Source organism: Pezoporus flaviventris, unplaced genomic scaffold (assembly GCF_033815535.1).
Source record: "Pezoporus flaviventris isolate CSIRO_AGI_PZ_B2104156 unplaced genomic scaffold, CSIRO_AGI_Pfla_v1 ptg000035l, whole genome shotgun sequence".
Classification (NCBI taxonomy): Eukaryota; Metazoa; Chordata; class Aves; order Psittaciformes; family Psittacidae; genus Pezoporus; species Pezoporus flaviventris.
This window is the reverse complement of record NW_026892583.1, coordinates 3,430,446-3,449,877: the sequence shown is the minus strand read 5'-3', so window position 1 is coordinate 3,449,877 and position 19,432 is coordinate 3,430,446. Positions and strand designations below refer to the sequence as shown.

General features: G+C 49.3%; 1 protein-coding gene across 2 annotated transcripts; it reads right to left on the bottom strand.

The window, feature by feature from the left end:
- Positions 1–548: 548 nt before the first annotated feature.
- Positions 549–9,664, bottom strand: ARFGAP2 (ADP ribosylation factor GTPase activating protein 2). Of its 2 annotated transcripts, XM_061462113.1 has the most exons (17): positions 9,515–9,664; positions 9,134–9,252; positions 8,192–8,264; positions 7,507–7,638; positions 7,328–7,408; positions 6,894–6,996; positions 6,191–6,247; positions 5,581–5,625; positions 4,557–4,609; positions 4,007–4,143; positions 3,364–3,495; positions 2,767–2,895; positions 2,557–2,685; positions 2,054–2,180; positions 1,846–1,936; positions 1,609–1,727; positions 549–1,177 (listed from the first exon to the last, which is right to left on the bottom strand). In XM_061462113.1, exons 1-17 carry the CDS (start codon positions 9,584–9,586, stop codon positions 1,157–1,159), a joined length of 1,620 nt encoding a protein of 539 aa, XP_061318097.1. In that variant the 5' UTR covers positions 9,587–9,664; the 3' UTR covers positions 549–1,156. The 2 variants fall into 2 exon arrangements, with proteins under 2 accessions (XP_061318097.1, XP_061318098.1); XM_061462114.1 differs by lacking the exon at positions 5,581–5,625.
- Between the last annotated feature and the right edge of the window lie 9,768 nt (positions 9,665–19,432).

Genomic DNA, 19,432 nt, shown 5'->3' with positions numbered 1-19,432 from the left:
TTTATTTATTGTAAGTTATTTATTACCCTGCTCAATGACTGCGCTTCCTCTTGCACCCTCCGTGGCTGTGTTGGCCAGGCAATAAAGCACAGTGTGAGGCCGCTGACCCCCTGCGGGGCGCTGCAGACCTGGGGCCCAGGGCGGTGGTACCGGTAACCCCAATTCGGCCACAAGAGGCGGCGCACCGCACATGGGCCACACACGCACCCCTCTCGCAGTACCACGCAAGCACTCTTTCCTCCACGGCTGTGAGCTTAACAGGGCAATGGGGCAGACACTGGAAGGGTCGGTCCTGTCCCTGCTCCGGCCAAACACCTGCTCGAACAGCAAGAAACCCTTCACGTCCCTCCCCGTGCTGGCTCGGCGGTACAGCAGCCCCTCCTCAACCCCACAATCCAAGGAAGAGGAACAACACACTCTTAGTAAAAGCAGGACTAAAAGGAGCCCTCCCTCACTGCTGCCCTGCAGTTCACCTCATGGTGAAATCAGGGCTCGGGACTTTGACCTCGGCTCAAACTGAGCAACAAAATAACCAGGGCTCCAGCAAATATCGTTACAGAACTTCTTTACCTGGGCCTTTTTCACTCATGATGTAATTAGAAGCTAAAAAAATAATCTTTGCTTTGATTTTTTTTTCTCATGCATCAGTATATGCTGGTTTAGAAGACAGTAGAAAGGATTATCCCATGGTCAAAGTGAGACCCTGCAAATAGAGAGGACTCCACAGCACCATGGAATGGGAGCACTGAGCAGAACAAAAACAGTCATGTCCACAGCACCCAGGTAACACGATGTTTAGAGAAACAGCATTCCCCTTCTCTCTGCCACTGAGTGAGCTAAGGTATAGGCCAAGACAGACAGGAGCACTGATGGGGGCAACCCCGGAGCTCCTGTCCTGTCTTGTACAGCAGCAAGGTTTAACCCTGTAAGAAGGCCTGTCTCCACTGGCTAGTAGGTAGCAGTGGGTGTGAGGGCACACTGAATTTTAATAGAGTGGAATCCAGAGATATTTGGAAAGCACCCTGGGCACAGCCATGTCCTGGCCCCCTCCCCACCCAACCCAGACAAACTAAGACAATCCTGCAGCGTTTACTCCAGGCAAAGGTGGCATCAGTGCCTCTTCCTGGCTTCTCTTTGAGTTGCAGTCCCTGGGTCATCAATATGAGCCATAACGATCCTGGGGAGGAAACACACCAAGACACCATGCTACAAACTTCATGCAGAGTCCAGAGACAAGTTATCACAAGGTCTAGACAGGATGCCATGCAAAGGCAGGAAGTAAAATCATAGAATCATAGGATATTTAGGGTTGGAAAGAACTTTATGATCATGTCGCTCCAACACCCAACTTCTTAAGTTCAGCCTGGGATTTGTGGGGGAAAAAGCATATCTGACACAACAAGGTGTCCTGTCCAGCAGGAGTGTTATGGCTGGCCAAGTGGAATTGCTCAGCTGTTGTAGTGTAGTGATCAGCTATAAAAGAGAGGCCTCTATGTGGGGCTTTGCACATGATTTGAGAAGATAACTCCAGAAGCCATACTGTGAGATATTATGAGAGCCTCTGAGCGTGACTACGGCCTGTCTGAAGGTGCCACGGTGTAAGCTCACCTGGAGAGAGTTCATCACCCCATTGGCTAGGACAGCCATCTTGCCAGCAACAGATTTCACTCCTTGCTTGAACTGTGCAATGTCAGCTGCAGGCAGGACATTTCCAATGGACACACCACCTACGAGAACCAGCAGCAGTTAGCCCAGAGTCCCCTAGCTCCAAAGAGCATCCTGACCCCTTCCAGTCCAGGTCCTCCAAACCCGCTCCCTTCCTCAGTCCACTGAGTGATAACAAACCTGAGTGCACATTCTCAGCCTCTCCAAAGAGGTCTGCAGAGCTGATGGCGCTGCTGCCCGAGAGCTGCTGCAGTCGGGATCTGGCTTCATACTGCAGCAGAAAACAAAACCAAATAGTTATAAAGGAAGGGAATGAAGTAAGACCTGAGCAAACAGGAGGAGATGAAGCCAGAGCCGTGCCAGCTTAAGCACTGCAGAATGCATCTACCTCAGCATCTGCCTCCCGCCCGAAGAACATATCCGAAGAGATGGCTTTAGCCCCTGCAAACTTCTGCCGAGCTTCATTGGATTCCACAACGAATGTCCTGTTCTCTGGCTCCCGCCTACTGGTGGGTCTGAGCAAACAAGAGAGGAGACATCCAGCTTCAGCTCACCAACACAGTAAAGAAACAGACTTCTCTCTCAGACCCCAGCTGACCAAAAGAAAGCAACAAATCCTCAGGTGTGGCTACCATCAGGGTTCTCCACACCTCACCTCAGGACAGCCAGCACTTGATGACCATAAAGGCTGTCTCATGACAAGCAAGTAAGTGCCCCTTTCACTCAAAGCCCCTTTCACCCAAGCCCTTTTTCTTGGGCTTGTCCATGCAAGTTGTCTTTCGGAGCACAAGCCTCCTGTCATCACACAGCAGCATCTCTCCCCACAGGTCCTAGTCCCATCCCTTTGTCCCATGCACAAGCAAGGTATAGTAGCAGGGGCAGGCATTTTACCTCTCTGAAATAGGCCGAATACTAGAAATGGTCACCTCGGGTTCCTCCTCTTTGTCCATACCCCATGAAGAGTCTGTTTCCCATCGTGAGCCAAATGCATCTTCGAATGAGAAGGGACTATATTTGTATCTAGGTACCAAAAAAAAGGTAATTTAGGCCAGACATTAAATTCAGGAATAAACCAAATACTACACTGAAGTCAAGTCTTACTTGGGGGGTCCAGATGTGAAGCTTCCAGCATCTTCAAACAAGTCCAATTGGGAGCGGGAAGATTTTGCAACCAGCGGTGTCTCCTGCTCAATTACTTGCATCTCAGACATCACCGAGTGTGACACAGAACTAGCACAATAGACAGGCAGTCAGGGCCGTGGCTCCAACAGCATCCAGCCCCTACAGTCACCCTACAACCCTAAAACTCAATCTGGCCTTCACAGGAGGGCACGTGCCCCAAGTCTCAAGGGAGAGCTATGGGATGGCAGCCCCCTTCACCACTTACCTAGCTTAATCCCACTCCCTCAGAAGTCTTGAGATACCTTCTTGGGGGAAGTATTCTGCAGGGGGACAGGGCTCTACAGCTAGACAAGGACAGACCACAGGCATCTTTGGAAAAGCTCAAACAAGAACTAGAACCTCAGAGTGCCTGTTTCTTCTGGGGCCTGAAGCGTTTTGAGACATAGTCCAGCATATGAGGACTTTAAACCAGCTCCTTATCTGGTAAGAGCAGCAAGCTACTGCCTTCAGAAAACTCTTCCAGAACAGGATGCTTCCAAGGCACCTGTCTGTTCTATGCCACGCACAATTAAATACCTCCTTGACGGCAAGCCCATGCCCAGCCTCTCTGCTTGTTCACGTTTCTTCCCTTCCAGGTTCTGAAGTTTCTTCTCTTCCTTCTTCCGATCGAGCTGCAGTTCCTGATAAGCCAGTCGCATCGAGGTGACTCTAAAGGAAAGAGCTAAGGTGGGGATCAGCTCATCACCCTCCCCCTCAGCCCATGTTGTTCAAGGGGGAGGGTAACCTTGACAACCCATCAAAACACCCACTCCCATAACAGCTTTGCCATAAATCCTTACAGAGAAGCTACTTCTTGTCTTCCCATCCCACCTCTGCTGGGATTCAAGTCTTACTAGGCTTAGTGTAAGCACTGACTCCCCCCAACACTCCTGACAGAATGCCCTGTCCAGTTCAGCTTTGCCTTTTTCAGTCATATCTAAAGGTCAACAAACACAAATCTTCCATATCTGCTCCTTGAACTCCTCTAGGGATGCTAATTTGAATAAAACATGGCAATGTAACTTGAGCCCTGCCATAAGGACCATATTGGCTTACAGCTACCACTCATCCTACCAGGCAGCATGTTCTGTACTCACATTAGGTGGTCCTAGGGTGAACAGCATCAACCTCACATTCTGCCTTATGTGTGCAAGGTATTCAGCCCAAACAGGGCACTTACATGGACTCCTCAGCTTGCTTCCTGGACTCCACTGCCTGCTGCTCCCTCAGCTGCTCTGCCACCTGCGCTTGCCGCTCGATCTCGCTGAAGCTCTGGCTGCTCACTTTCTGGGCTCCAAGGCCTTTTTTTGCCCCCAGCTTGAAAAACAAAACCAAAAGATTGTGATTTCCTCACCCTAAATTGTTCAGAAAACCAGAATCCTACTCTTTGCTGTATTCATCGGGCCTTCGGTCTCCCTGTGCAGAAACAACCTACAGACCCAGATACAGCTTGCAACAAGAGTATGTAAAAACACAAGTTAACCCACCATTAGCCAGTGCTAAGAGATCAGCCACATACACTTCAGACCATAATGAATCATGATCTAAACCTAATTGCTTTTGTCCATTAATATAAAAGCTATCTCTCAAAATAAGCAGTGATATAATTAAAACTCTCTCCCTTTCCCAAATGGATCTCTCAGTAAACAGCTTTGTTAAGGGCAGAAAGCAAGGGCCAGGGAAAGGACATGCTCTATGTCCTTCTCCCTAAAACAAGAGCTCAGACATACCCCTTTCTTGGCAGCTCCTGGCTTCTTCTTTCCAATGAGGGAGGATTTAAGTTCTGTGAGAGGAGGGAAGCAGCAAAGGAGCAGAAGTGAATTAATTTAAGAAGCCAAAATTAGTCAGCAATCCACACAAACCTCCACCACAATCCAGCTGCTAGAGAGCCCAGGGCACACCATGCAGCTTCACATCAGAAGCCTGGGTGACTTCACCCAGCCAAGAAAGATGCACTTAGAAGCTCCACAGTTGCAGGCTGGTGGCCTACAGAAGCATGTCCATTGCAGCTTCAGGCCATAAGAAGGCCAGTGCCTCACCAATGCCTTGGGGACAAAGAAGCAAGAACTCCAGGGTCATGTCTACATGGACAGACAAATGACAAAATGGACCTGAAGTGCAGCAAGCTGTAAAAGCAACAGGTTCCCCAACACCTGGCACCAGGAACCTGTCACTCCAAGGGCATGGAGCATGCCACTCTTGTAAAACCAGCCAAGGTCGAGCCAAGCAGCAGATGCCTGGGAAAACTGTCAGAACAAAGCAAACACAGAGCGACTGCCCAGGACATTTTCCCAGCTTCCAACCTGTAGCTCCAAAATCTTATCACCCTTGTTGGGCTTTTCTTCCATAGAAGTGTCGTCTTACTTTCTACACCCACATGACTTTTGTCAACTCATACTTTAGATCATTCTTGACATCCTTTCCTATGTTTTCTAGTCTCACCATAGGTTTTTGCAATAGGAGAAAGCAGAACATCCACACTACCCAAGACTCTTTTCAGCTCGCTATCCCTAACATTCAACTTGGGGTTGTTCAGGGCTTTTATATTACTGTCAGGAAGCATATGACAGAAACATCAGCAAGATCCCTTTCCAGATATGGAATGGCTTAGATCCCAACATGGTACACGTAAGCTTTGGCTCATTCCCTCCCTCCAAGCACAGGAAGCTAAAGTTAAGAGTTGAAGGCAGAATCACAGAAGGGGCAGCAGAGTTGTCACAAGCAGCCAGCACAGGCCAGCTGTAAGCCAGTTACCTCTGGCAGGAGCAGGCTCTTGTGTTGATAGACACATGGACATGTCTGAGGAAGAGACACAAAACACGGGGAATAAATAGACACTTGAGGACACAGGCTTTCCACCCAGGATGAAGCCACTGTGGGCTAGGAGCACACTCTCACTAAGGAAAGAAGGTCTAGCTAGATGCTGTGTGTGTAGCCAGGACAGTAATGGCAGTGGAGAATCAGATATAAAGTCCTATTACTCTGGTAGCCAAAAACTCATTTGCCTCCAAAGGTTCGGGTGGGGGAACACCCCACACAAACCAAACCCCACAGCCACGTGGCCTTGACCAGCCAAGTTCTAGATATGCAAATGCCAGGCTTTGTCCAAAGCTCAAAAACTGAAACCAAGCTTTTGGGAAGGTGACAGCTTTGAATTCTACCATCCAATTGAGGAGGAAACCTCCAGTAAAATATGGCTTGGTTTGGGGGTTCAGGGAGATCCTCAGTACTGGCTCCACAGGAAGATAAGCTCCTTTAGATGTTCCGAAAATTGGCTCATCAGTTCCAGCTCTACTGAGCATACTACTGGACAGCAGGAATAAGAGCAAGACTGACCTGAGAGATAATGAGAAGTCTCACTTACCTAGAGGAGCTTTAGGAGACGTGCTCAACAAGTCAGTAGATGGGCCTTGGCTGGAATCTGTGGGTACAAAACCAGAGAGAACATTCAGCAGATCGATTCTCAACCCCATTCTTTTACATGTGCTCATACTTCCACTTACATCAAAGAAAGTTTTACTTCCTCTGACCTTGCCACCACCCCAAACAAGCCAAGTTACAGTGTGATATGTGCAATTTCCCAAGCACAGCAACTTAATCTCCACTGAGCAAGTTATTCATTCTGTAGTGTTCTTAACACATGAAAAGCAAGCAAACACTTTGCAAGGAACACACAAACCTGTTTCAAATCACAGCCATGCCCCCACATACTTGGTCTTGTCATCATTCATCCTAGAAACAGTTTTCTGCTCTATATTCATGCATCACTTCCAGATGCACCAAATTCAAGGGACAGACAAGAGTGCTTGGACAAATAATCATGCCTGGGAGCAGGGAAACAGAACTAATTCCCAAAACAGCCTTCTCTGCATTTCAAAAAAAGCTGAGGACTGAACCCAAGCAAAGCAGTGGGTTTTCAAGTCTCCACTAACATCATAAGAGTGCACAAAGCTCCCGCTCCTTCAAGCCTGCGCCAAAGGAAAAGCTCAGCCCTTCCAACTGTGGCACAGAAATGTACTCTGGAAATGAAGTCAGGGTCTTGAAACAATTATTCAGCAGGAACTCACTTGACACTTCACTGCTTTCTGACGATTTTGCTGCTTTTTCCACCTCCGGTGAAGACTGTGCAGGATTCTGGCTGACATCTGCTACATCCCAGGTACTGGAAGACTGCAAGGAGATGTTCATTCCACTCATTTGCAGAATGAACCAAACAATCCTGAACTTACTTCAGGTTTAGTGACCTGTATTCAGTTTTTAGCCAAAGGAAATGTGTTCCAAACTCCAAAATATGTCTATACCCAAAGGACATGGGTATTAACAGGCCATATGAGGGACTGTTTAAATCTGTGACTATGTCCCACACTGATGACTAAGTCCTAGTTCTTCCATGTTACTACTGAAGGAATTTACAATTTAGAGTCCCTCTACACGAAGTAGTAGACTGCTCCTGGCTGAACAGCCAACTACTTGACTCTCTGGTTTAGACAGTTCTTCTCACCTGTGTGTGCTCCATGAAGAAATCAGCATCACTCTTGTCAGGGGAGTGCCCAGGGGCTCCACTCAGTCCATCTATAAGTAGCTGAAAAGAGGAGAGGGGGAAAAAATAAAACAAACATATCCCACAAGAGTCAACACCCATCACTACACATCTAACAGGAGACAGCTGCTCAGACTTACATCCGTGCCATACTTGGCCATGGCAGCACTTGCCAGCTGCCGGATCTTCTCCCTGTACATCTGAGCAGCTCGACTGTTGTACTTTGCATTGGCGTCTGTGGTCGTACAGCCATGCTGGCGGAAGAAAGATGTCTGCAAAGAGAAGATCACTCAGTCTCCTGACTGCTACATCTTACTCAAGCAAGTGGTAGCAGACAAACAACAGAGAAAAGCAGCTTCCCAGAGACAGGAACAGATACACTGAGCACACAGCATGAACCAGCCACTCATTGACCAGCTCCCTCCAAGAAGTCTCACTCCAGGCCCCATGGGAAAAGCAATCCCTGTCCTCCACAGGAGGATACGTGTGAGTCATAATGCTGAGCATGAGCTTTCAAAGTGATCAGTGTTACCAACACCTTTCATTTAAGAGAGCTATGCCTCTCACTTAAATGAGAGTGAAGGAAATGACAAATCTGCACATCAGAAAACAGTGCATTCCAAGATCACACAGCCTGACTTCCAAAGTGCACTTGACAAACACCTCCCTTCAGCACACATTTCAGATGAGGCTGGTAACCAGAAGAAAAACAACCAAACAGATGAGGTTGGTACCAAGAAAGCCACATAGAGGAAAGGGACAAAAACCAGAGGATGTGGATTAGCAAGAGGGAAAGCAAGCAAAATGCCTACAGAGGCTCCTCACCGCGTTGGCATTGCTGCCCACTTGCATACACCTCAGCTGGAACCAGCTCCAGTTGGAATCCAACTCTGTGGACCTGTGTGAGAGCCAATTATTTCTATTAACATACCAAATGCAAAAGCAAGCTCTGAGCTAGAACAGTCAGATATCCCACTAATACCCCAGAATGCAGGGGCAAAAGGGAAAAGAACACCTTGGTAACTTCTTTGCTCCCCATAGAAATTAATTTGAACTCTTAAAATGAGAAAAAAAAACTCAGTTTCAGTTTCACACCAAGTAACAGCCTCCAAATTTAGACTTCTCACTTGTATTGCTTGTCGAGGGGGCAGAGCTTGAGCTAAGAAAGCAGAGCCAACAGCTTTCGTTCTACATGTGATCTCACCACAACATGAGAGGCTCATATTCAGCCTGTCCCACAGATTAGGCAAGAACACATGACAAAGCAACTGAGAAAACAACCACGTAAAGCTAGGTGGCAGAGCATGTGTCATACCAGTTACTCAACTTAGCTCTAAGTAAAGATCACAGCTCTATTACTTAAAATACTAAGTTTTATAAGTAACTAACATAAGAATGACGTGCTGAAAATCCAACACCATCTTCCCCACTGGGTTGATACAGAAAAGATGAAACAATATTCCTCTTTTTGCCCTGCTCAGCAACACAAGAAGCTTTCATCTCGCTGCTTTACTGGCAAGATTCACACACCACACTCCTCTCAGCTTCTACAATTCAGAGGCCAAACAGCGTTTCTGCAAGGTTACCAAAAGTAACGTGTAGCTGAAGTGCTTTGGCAACTCCATCTTGGAAGGGCTGACTTAAAACCTCCACCGAAGAAGCCGCTCACGCACAACCCTAAACCCGAGGCGATCCCTCCGCGCTAACGCTGCTCTCTAACCGAGACCCCCCGCGTTCCCACACCGGGTAACCCCGGGCCGCACGCACCTGATGAAGCTGAGGTGCACGCCCAAGGACCGGTGGACGCCGGAGCAGTCGATGCACAGAAAGACCCCGTAGGTGATGCTGGCCCAGCTCGGGTTCTTGGCGCCGCAGTCGAAGCACGACTAGAGCGGAGGCAAAGGGACGCCGGGGGCTGAGGCGGCGGCGCCGCTCCTCCATCCGCTCCCACAACGCGGCGGCCCCGTCCCGCCGCGCCCCGACCGCTCTCCCCGGGCTCTCCCCATGGCTCCAGGAGCCCCCGACCCGGCTGCCCCGCCAGCGCAGAGCTGCCCGGAGCCCAGCGGGGCCCGCTCCGAGCTCAGGCCGCTGCCGCAGGGCAGCAATCCGGCTCGGAAGGCCGGCAGCCGCGCGGCGTCGGCCCGATACCTTGTTAGCCGGCGCTGCCCGGAGCCGCCTGAAGAGAGTCTGGATCTCCGTCTTGCTCGGCTCCGCCGCCATGATCTCTCCTTCCCAGACTCCACCGCGGCGACGGGTGCCGGCCGGGCCCAATGGCGGAGGGGCCGGGCCGCACTACGGGTGCCGCCTGAGCGCACAGCGCTCCATCGCCATGGCAGCGGGGCACGGAGCTGTCCGCCATTAACCGCCTCAGCCGGCAGTCCCCGCTCTTTCGGGTCAGCGCCCTGCCCTAGTGCCCTCGGCTGCTCCGGCCCCGCCGCTTTTCGGCGTTGCCCTCTGCGAACTGCGTCCCGAGTCTAAGCGTGAACGGGCGCCGTCAGCCCTGGCTGCTCGCGGTGTTCCCTCAGGGCCTCCTGGCGCGGGAGGAGGCAGTGGCCCGGCGGGGAGAAGCTGTTTAGAGCAGCGGAGAGGCAATTCCTGCCTTGGGCCTGGTACAGTAGCACAAGGACTTGGAAGCGATTTAGTCAGCTGGAGACTTCTCAAGCCCCACTGCCTAATCCTATGCAGTAATCAAGGCAGCAGGAGGCAGTAGTTAAGGTAGGGAAGTTGTTACTTAACACTAAATACGGTGTCAGGGCCTTAAAGTGATGTGTTACCTGCCTGGAAGCAGGAGGGAATGGACTAGAAAGGTATACAGTTATAATGCAAGAAAATTTGGAAGATACACGGTCGTGTTTTGAAGTAAAAGTCACTGGCATACAGACCATCAATGAGAGATTCAGAAGGGCAATGACAATGGTTGATGAGAAACTTAACATGAGCCAGCAGTGTGCGCTCACAGCCCAGAAAGCCAACGGTAACCTGGGCTGCATCAAAAGGAGCGTGACCAGCAGGTCAAAGGAGGTGATCCTGCCCCTCTACTCTGCTCTCGTGAGACCTCACTTGGAGTATTGTGTGCAGTTCTGGTGTCCTCAACATAAAAAGGACATGGAACTGTTGGAACAAGTCCAGAGGAGGCCACGAGGATGATCACGGGACTGGAGCACCTCCCGTATGAAGACAGGCTGAGAAAGTTGGGGCTGTGCAGCCTGGAGAAGAGAAGGCTGCGTGGAGACCTCATAGCAGCCTTCCAGTATCTGAAGGGGGCCTATAGGGATGTTGGGGAGGGACTCTTCATTAGGCACTGTAGTGATAGGACAAGGGGTAACGGGTTCAAATTTAAACAGGAGAAGTTTAGATTGGATATAAGGAGGAAGTTCTTTACTGTGAGGGTGGTGAGGCACTGGAATGGGTTGCCCAGGGAGGCTGTGAATGCTCCATCCCTGGCAGTGTTGAAGGCCAGGTTGGACGAAGCCTTGGGTGACATGGTTTAGTGTGAGGTGTCCCTGCCCATGGCAGGGGGTTGGAACTGGATGATCTTAAGGTCCTTTCCAACCCAAACTATTCCATGATTCTAGGATTCCAACAACAGCCAATGGCAGCATGGTGTTACTGAGGTGGAATAGATGGGGATTTCCTTACCTCCAAAAGGAGATTGCTCTGTAGCACCAGCTTGTCACTAAAAGGAACAGTTAAATGCACTAATACCTGGACACGACAACTTTCAGTTTAAATTTAAAGGCTTTCCTTTCACTCATTTCCACAATTTTCACAGGTCTGTAAAGCAGACTGTAGAGTTCAGTGGGAACTTAAGGCCCATGATCTTAGCAAGACTCATGGAGTCTTGGGACATGCAGATGAAATGAGGAACATCAGAGTTGCTGGGCAAAATAACCCAGTAGTAAAACCCTGCAGGTTTAACAGGGATATGAAGCCTTGTGTTCACATGAGCAAAGCTCTGACTACGTGATCAGTGAGACCTGATACGGGAGGCACGTTGCCTTACAGTAAGATGAGAGGCTTCTGGCTGACGCAGCTGATACGAGCTACATGGATGAGTGTTTGAACTGGGTAATGAAGCCTGATCTTGCCTGCCAGGCTCACCCTTGGCACCAGTCTTGTCTTAAGTAGCCTCTGGTGCCCGTTGCTCTTACACTGCTATTTAATTGTGCCTATATACCCATTTCTAGGATCACACAAACAGTACTGGGGGAGTCAGTTCAGGTACAAGTAACTGATAGCTTTTTCCTCGCTCTATTTTTAAACCAGTTGAGTTCCCTGATGCCATTCATGGTGCAGCTGTCCAGGCAGTCATACCAGGAGAGCCAGTGTCAGGGTGCAGCAGTGGCTGACTGCACCCTAGAAGGAGAGCTCTGAGGGTGGCATTCCCAAGGGCAGCAGCAGGCCTTGGCCCTCATCAGCCATTGCCCATCCCCACAGCACCTGAGCAAGAAGAACTGAGATATAGCCAGGCAAGCTCATGAGTCTTCAGTCAAGTTAGGCAGTCAGTGCACAGGTCAGGATCAGGCCCAGTGATTACCAGGCATGGCTGCAGTGGCAAAGCAAGTGAGAGGTCAGGATCGCAAAGCACAGCCAGAGACCTCTGCTTCTCCACCAGGAGTGGTACCTCTGGGCTGAGCTCAGATGAAAACACACCCATGGGCAGGGCTGGAGGCTCCAGGTGAGGTGCTCAGGACAATTAAGCCTTGTTAGTGCACTGAGGGGCCTGAGAGGGGAAGCTAGACAGAAAGACAGGAGAGGGAATGAATGGTGCCAGGGTGGAGGCTGTGTAAAGTATATCTTGTCTGGAGGAGCACGTTCAGGCAATGAGCGTACATTGGCATTGGTGCTGTTCATGTAGGCTCAAGCAGCCACAATCCTGCCTTGTGACCATGTGTTGTGCAGTGTTGTTACCCTCCACTCCTGGCTTTGTTCTCACTAGGTCTGTGCTTGGCTATGTGATGGAGAGCTGGTGCAAGGATTAGGAGGGACAGAGTCTGTTCATGCTGGTGCTAAGCCAGATGGGGCTTGTGAGAGAGAAGCAGCATGTGCCCAGGAGGAGCCAAGGCAGCCTCAGGGGCCAGTAGGTCAGTGCCAGGCTTTGTCTCTGCCTGTCTGTGCTAGGAGACATGGGGAGATACAGTGCAGGCTCCTCTCCTCCATGGAGGGTGCACAGTGTTTGATTACTGTGTCTTAGGAAAGCTTGCTACAGCAGTTACTCAAGCTTCTCTACCTCAGTTGGGTCCCTTGCAGGCCTTCCAGTCCATGCTGGTTGCTCCAAATCCTGGCAAAGCTGCTGATCCTGTCCATCAGTTCCACATAAAAGCAGCAGGAAGAGCATGCTGCTGGGCAGAGAAGTAGTCAGCTTCTTTTTGTTGCCTTTGTCAGGACAGGAAAGGCCTCCTGCTGCTGGCTGTTCCCTTCGAGCGCATACTGCCACCACACTGCTCTTGCTATTTCCTGCATCTGTTTCTTTTGCACCTCATGTGCTTTGGTGCTGGGTTTCTGGGCTCCAAGCTGGCAGCCTGCTCTTTGGCCCTCAGCTTCCCTGTCCATCTACATCTGTCTCTTTCCTCCCAACTGCTGTGAAACCAGCCCCTGATCCCAATTTAGCCTCCTGATCAGATATCACCTTGCTACTTCCCACCTCTGTCAGTAACAGAGTCCCAAGCATCATCCAGGAAAGCAAAGGGTGGTGACCAGGCTTGTTCTTTGAGTCTGCCATACCAATGGGGACACAACTTCAATACGGAAGTCTTGTCTGAGGACATGAGGCTGCTGTGAAAGAGAGGTGGTGAGGCTGGGGAGTGAAGTAATGAGGATAGAATCTGCCCTGCACTTGCAGGTCTGAGCCAAAGGGAAGAGAATGTGCTTCTCTGGGAGAGTGTCCAGAAGCAGGTGGCAGGGGGAAGAGGGACCCTGCTCTCTTCTCACTACCCAGCAAAGAATGTAGGTGAAAGGACTGCAGGAGAGACAGGAGGTGGCTGAGTCCCGCTGGCCTCTCATGCTTTTCCTGAATGAGAAGATTGGGAAGGGGGCCAGCAAATTTAGTAAACTACCCAAAAAGCCTGGGAGGTAGTTTCCCATGGATTACAGTGTGATGGGATACCAGGAATCTACAGTGATGTCTCAGGGGGAGAAGTAATTCCTGGCTTCATTTTTTTCCCTTTCTTACCAAGCAGTGTACAGAAGCTAATCCACATGATTTCCCCTAGGGATAGTCAGTAGCCCTGGGAGAGAGCTCTGCTCAGTATTGCAGGGCAGCCTGGCTGCCCTTTCCTCCTCAGTAGTGCAAAAAGCAAGCATAGCCACAGGAGGAGAGGAGGAAAGGATAATCACATAGAAAGCATTCTCCCCCTCACTAGAGCAAGGGACATATTCTCAGCAGGTATTCCCTTGCTGGAGTGTGTAAGAAGATGCTCCCAATTTCCCATGGTTTCAGTGATGATATTCCATTACTTAGGGTGGTGAAAAACTGGCACAGGTTGCCCAGAGAAGCTGTGGCTGCCCCCTCCCTGGCAGTGTTCAAGGCCAGGTTGGACACAGGGGCTTGGAGCAACCTGCTCTAGTGGAAGGTGTCCTTGCCCGTGGCAGGGGTTGGAACTGGATGAGCTTTAAGGTCCCTTCCAACACAAACCATTCCATGATTCTATGAACTCAAGAGACACTGAGGAGCACTGTCATGGTTGGTTTGATCCGTTTTGAGGTTGTGTTGCAGCCAAAAGGTCTGTCCTGACTCATGTGCTGTCCCTTGCACCAACTCTGGCAAGAGGCAACCACAGGCTGAGTTGTGTCACTAGCCCTGCTCAAAAGCTGATTGCCATTATGTTGCTGAGCTGATTTCACCTGCTCGTGCAATTGCTGAAGCAAGTAAGGGAATAGCTAGGAAGGTCTGAGAGGGAAAAGAGAGGAGTATCCCTTTCAGTTGTGCCAGCCAGTGTTCCTGGGCTGGCAGGCAAAACTGCTGGGGTTTGATGGAAAGGGTGACTGGGATGTGTGGCCAGGGCAGGAGCATGCTGCTCCCATCGCTCCTGAGGAGCTGTCGAGTGTGTTCAGGCTTTTATTTTGTAACTCTGTTCCCAATGCTATCATCAAATGTTTATTTTCAGTGTCTGGTACCATCGCTTCTGACTGGCCTGGCAGGTGCTTGGGAGGTTTGGGGACACCCCAAAAACGAGGTGAGCTCACACATGTGCCCTGGGGTTTCCTGGCTCTGAGGACAACTTTTAGACCTTGCTGTAATGGCCAGTTTGGAGATGTTACAGGTGTCCCTGCTGGGAACAGCTATACGTACTCAAGTAATGTATAGCTTCATGTCACGCCCATCGCACCATATGGAAGCAAGGTGGAGAGACTGGGCAGTGAGCTGGCCCTGAGCTACCTCACCCTTCTTCCAGGGCAGTCCACAGCACAGGCACTAACTGACTTGATGTCAGAGCTGGCAGGGCCGTGCTCCTGTCAGACATGACCCTTCCAGGTGTTCCAATGGGCACATAATCTCTTTCCTGCAGATCGCCCTCTAGTACAGGGACTACTTGCCTGCAGCTCCTACAAGCATAGAGAGCATGTCTAAAGCAGAAGACGACAGCCCTGGAAAGCAGGGCAGGCGGGACTAATAAAAAGACAGGGAAAGCTGGTTTACTGTGGTGCTCCTTTGAAAACATACAATTCTGAGAGTGTAAGCACTGCTGTCAAGCAGGTTATTATGAGGGATTTGGTGGAGAGGGTGTAGGTAGCAGTGCTTCAGCTCCACAGGTGGCCACAATGGGTGGAAGGGATGCAGGGCCACTGGTCCGACAAACATCCATAGGATTGTAGATGCAACATTCCTTAGGAACTGTGGGCAAGCCCTCAGGAGAATCTGAGAGAAAGGCCTCATGTGGTCACAGCTGGGGGCAGTGACTGTTTTGGTGTCAGCCCCCTGCTGAAAGCAGGAACAATAGACTCCGGAAGGAAAGAGGTACTGAAGTCAAAGTGGGGGGAGTACAGGACCTGGAAAAAGACTTCCAGCTGGTAGGATAGAAAGGAAATACAGGAAGAAGGGACCACAGGATCTGTAGATAGCTGGACCCAGTGGAAGCACAAGAGATTATGGGCCCTCACTCTAAAGAGGAAGAAATGCTAAGCACCGTGACACTGCTTCTGGAGAAAGGAAGTCTCAGACTGCATCTGGAATTGCCTTAAAATGAGATTGACAAAGCAGGAACCTCTGCAAGCAAGGTTAATGAATGACAAAAACCAGGAGGACACAGTCAATAAAATGGATGTACTGAGAGCAGCTGAGGTGATATGGCCTAAAATTTGGTTTGGAAAAGTTCACTGGAGCCATGCTACTTACTCAAAATGTTCCAATAGAAAACCAGCTTATTGCTTCTAGTTAGAGAGCCTATGCTGTTGTTATTGTGTCTCCCCCTCCTCCCCCTTCAGCAAGGATTTATCTTCTCCAGAAACATCTCATTTTCATCCTCTTTGCTCTGCTGAGAACACAGGTAGCTTAGTAAACAGACCCTGAGTTTTCCAGCTCCTTGTAGCCTGACCTGGGCAGTGGTGCACCACTGGGTTGCCAAGTCGTCTTCCGTTCCTCCTTGGCTTTTTGTGCAAGGTCCCTCTGCAGACACTTTGCCTTGTATCAGGCAACCTTATTTTGCTTGTTTTGCACCTTTCCCAGCAGCCAGCAGTGCGTATTTTCCAACCACATTTCCATGGGTCAAGATGGAGTTTGTGGCACTGGCTTTGGCTCAGGTTTAGCCCCATGACCAGTCTACAGCCAGTCTCTATACAGAAACCATCACCTACTGATCTGATTGTTGAAGCCCATTTTAACTCCAGTTTACTTCACAAGCAGAAGGGAATGTTGCAGCCTACAAACATGATGTGAGCAGGTCTACAAATGCAACTGAGGCAGCCCCAGTTCACAGCCTGCACTGAAGACAGGGAGAACCTGAACCCCACAGGGCTGCAGCCTTGGGCTGGATCTGTACTGAGGAGCAGCGGGAGCACAGGACAGTTGGCAAGAGCTCTGAGGGGTCTCCCTGAAGGACTGCCACATACAGCACCTGCCTGGTGCTTTGTGCCAACAGACACAGGGGATGGGGAAGCGGGATGGGAAGTAAACTGAAGCACCAGCAGCCCCAAGCTCCATCCAGAGCTATGAGAGTGTCACCAAGTGTTAGCCACTAACCACAACCCAGCTGCCATCACAGAAGCACAGCTGTCCTGTGGGCTCTGCAACCCAGATTCTGCCTACCGGGCAGAAACATCACTAATGGGTTGAGCAAGTTCAGCTGCTACTTTGGGGAAATGGGTGTGATCCATCATAGAGAATCTTTAACTTCCTCTTCCTAGAAAATTCATGAGCTATAGGAAATCCAAAGGTTTTGTGATGCTTCAGAAATGCTTTTCCAGGAAGATGTCAGAATCACATTCATTATGTGCCAACCGCATTTGTACAAGCTTTCCACAAGCAGTGGTTTTATTAGAAATGACTAGGTAACGTGTTCAGTGTGCTGCCCCTCGGGGACACAGATGCAGTGTATGGTTCTACAGAAATCCTAGGGGAAGAACAGCCTTTGCTGACCTTCTGGAATTCAGGCACAGCAAGCAGTTACACACAGAACTCTTGCCATGGCATGGATGACAAGTTCCAAATGGAGCCCATGTGGTTAACAAAACCTCATTTGCTGCTGTGGACAACTTAAGGCTCCAGGCAAAGCCATTAGTTTAATAGATCCTTAGGTGTGTATGTTGGGTTGGTTTTCTTTCCCCTCCTGCAGCTGTTTCTTTACTACACAGGCTCTCTTTTACTAGTCCCTTTGGGTAGCCAGGACCACACCAAGATTTATGGTGTACAGTCCAGCCAAGCAATTCTTCATTCTCAGTGTGCTGTCACCTGGCCAGTACTTCAGGTATGGGCAGGGATTGCTGATGTGCAAACATTCCTTTAGGGGACTGTTCACAGAAGCTGCAATATGTCACTGTTTCTGGAGCCCTTCAAGCAACCCATCAGAATCAGGGGTTGTGTTTTCCCAGGACAAACAAGTCTGTGCAGACTTTGTCCTGTGGAATTTCAGGTTGTTTGTACTGCAACCAGGCTGCTGGACATTTCTGTCCTCACAGCAGGTTCTGGCCGCACCAGACTCCATCTCTGTAACGGGAGTGCAACTCTGAGGAGAAGCTGAAGTCAAGCCTCCATGTCATCCACCATAACTGCCTTCTAGATGTTCTGACCTTGTATGAAAGGCTAACATTAGTGGTTTAAAAGGTAAATTTCAGTAGTCGTTTTAGCACATCCCAGGTACTTTTATCCCTGTTTTGGCTCTGTTCTCTTCCAAGCATGCAGCCATGCGCTGCTCTCTTCACATTCACGTCTGTTAGGACAAAGCAGCAACAAATCATTCAGTTACGGGTCAGCAAGTGGAACGCTTGCAGTTACTGTACAACACTTAATGATACTTTACCTGGCACATAGTACTGAAAGCAGAGACCAGATCTTTAAATAAATCCAACACCTCTAATCACACAGTGTAAGCTTGGAGGTTTCTTCAAAACATTGGACCTAGAATCATAGGTAAATTCGTAGCTAAATCCAGGCGATTTTGATGTCTGTTGCTTAGATCTTTAATTGCCTTTTGGGAATACTTTCTTTTTGTTTGAGAAATGACATTGTTGACTCCAAACAAAATGCTTCAGCCTTGTTCTTTTGGTTTGCACCCTTCTGCCCCCATTCATGAAGTACAGTCCATACTTTGGGCAAGACCTTTCAGCAGCTGATGCGTTTCTGTGGTCTCACAAACACACTAAACAGGATTGGTTTCAGATCTCCTTGTCTGCAGCAGGCTGTATTTCAAGACATCCAGTGTGTTGTAAAAGGTTAATTTCTGCTCTGTCTGGCAGGCAGCAAGATGTTTGTGATAACTTTAACCTCTCATAAGTTAACAGCATTGGAATCTGTCCATCCCCACCCTGCTTTTCAGTCTACGCTTGTTAAACACCCATTTTGGTTCACCAGCTGCCGTTAACATTTTGCGGTCATTTAATCCCAAATGCTCACCTATGACTTCAGCCTTCCTTATCTGTATCACCCCTTTTCCAAACAGCTCTGAAGCAGTTCATCGTGGACTGGCTGGTGGAGGCTTGACTGAGGTTTGCAAGTCTGACTTAACCAAGTTCCTCACATGTGCTAACCCAGAAGTTCATTGCAAAAGGCTACTACAAACTCACAAGTGCATCAACAGGTTCAAGTGAATGTAGTAAGTAAAAAGTTTTTATACTACTGTTTTTCTTTGTTTTTCCTGAAAACCCTAGTTTTGCCTTCTTTTGTTCCCGCAAGCTCTTGGGTTTATTCTATACAGAACATGCCCATCAGTCCTCATGTTCGAGTATGCAGAGCACTAGGATCAGAGCCTCACTTTGTCTCAGCAGTTTCAGAGGCTTTCAAGGACAGAAAGAGAGGCCAGATCCAAGATAAGTGCCATTCAGCAGGGAGCAACCTAACAACTGGGCATTAAGTACTCCTGCAGCAATTCAGAACTAGAAGAGTTACTCCTCTATAGCTAATATTGTGCCAGCCAGCAGGAAGCTTCCAGACTCTGCTACCCTTCATCCCAGTTTTGGCAAAGCAGGGAATGCACTTCTAGCATGTATCAGTCAAGAATATGCAGAAGGAAAGAGTCTCTGCTGTGCACCAGGTATTCATGGAGTATAGCCAAAACTATCTAGAAGCTTTAGAAACCCTAACACATACTTATGCATTTAGGGACCCTAAGCAGAACAGCACTGGAATGTGGCTGCCTTTCTGTTAATGCCAGCTGTCAGTGTGTGTCCATTCTAGCCCAGGGAACATTCAGTCAACTCTGACCTGCTGCCAGATAGTTCTGCTCACAACTTGTTAGCCTGAACAGCCACATCATGCAAGAAAAGCCTTTTCCCTGGCCCCAAGCTACACTATCATTCATTCCTGGGGCTATCCCAATAAATATGAGGACTCTGGGAGGAGACACAGAGATTGTTAAATCTGTATCAGTTATATGAGCTGCTTTACCAGGGGAACCAAAGCTGCAGGTGAAGGAT

What these genes read in the sequence shown, in the direction of transcription:
- ARFGAP2 (XM_061462113.1), bottom strand. Translation starts at nt 9,586, where the DNA reads ATGGCGGCGGAGCCGAGCAAGACGGAGATCCAGACTCTCTTCAGGCGG. An exon ending in GTCTCCTAAAGCTCCTCTAG is followed by an intron (nt 5,626 to 6,190) that starts GTAAGTGAGACT and finishes TCTCTTCCTCAG; the next exon opens with ACATGTCCATGTGTCTATCA. An exon ending in GGCGGGAGGCAGATGCTGAG is followed by an intron (nt 1,937 to 2,053) that starts GTAGATGCATTC and finishes TTTCTGCTGCAG; the next exon opens with TATGAAGCCAGATCCCGACT.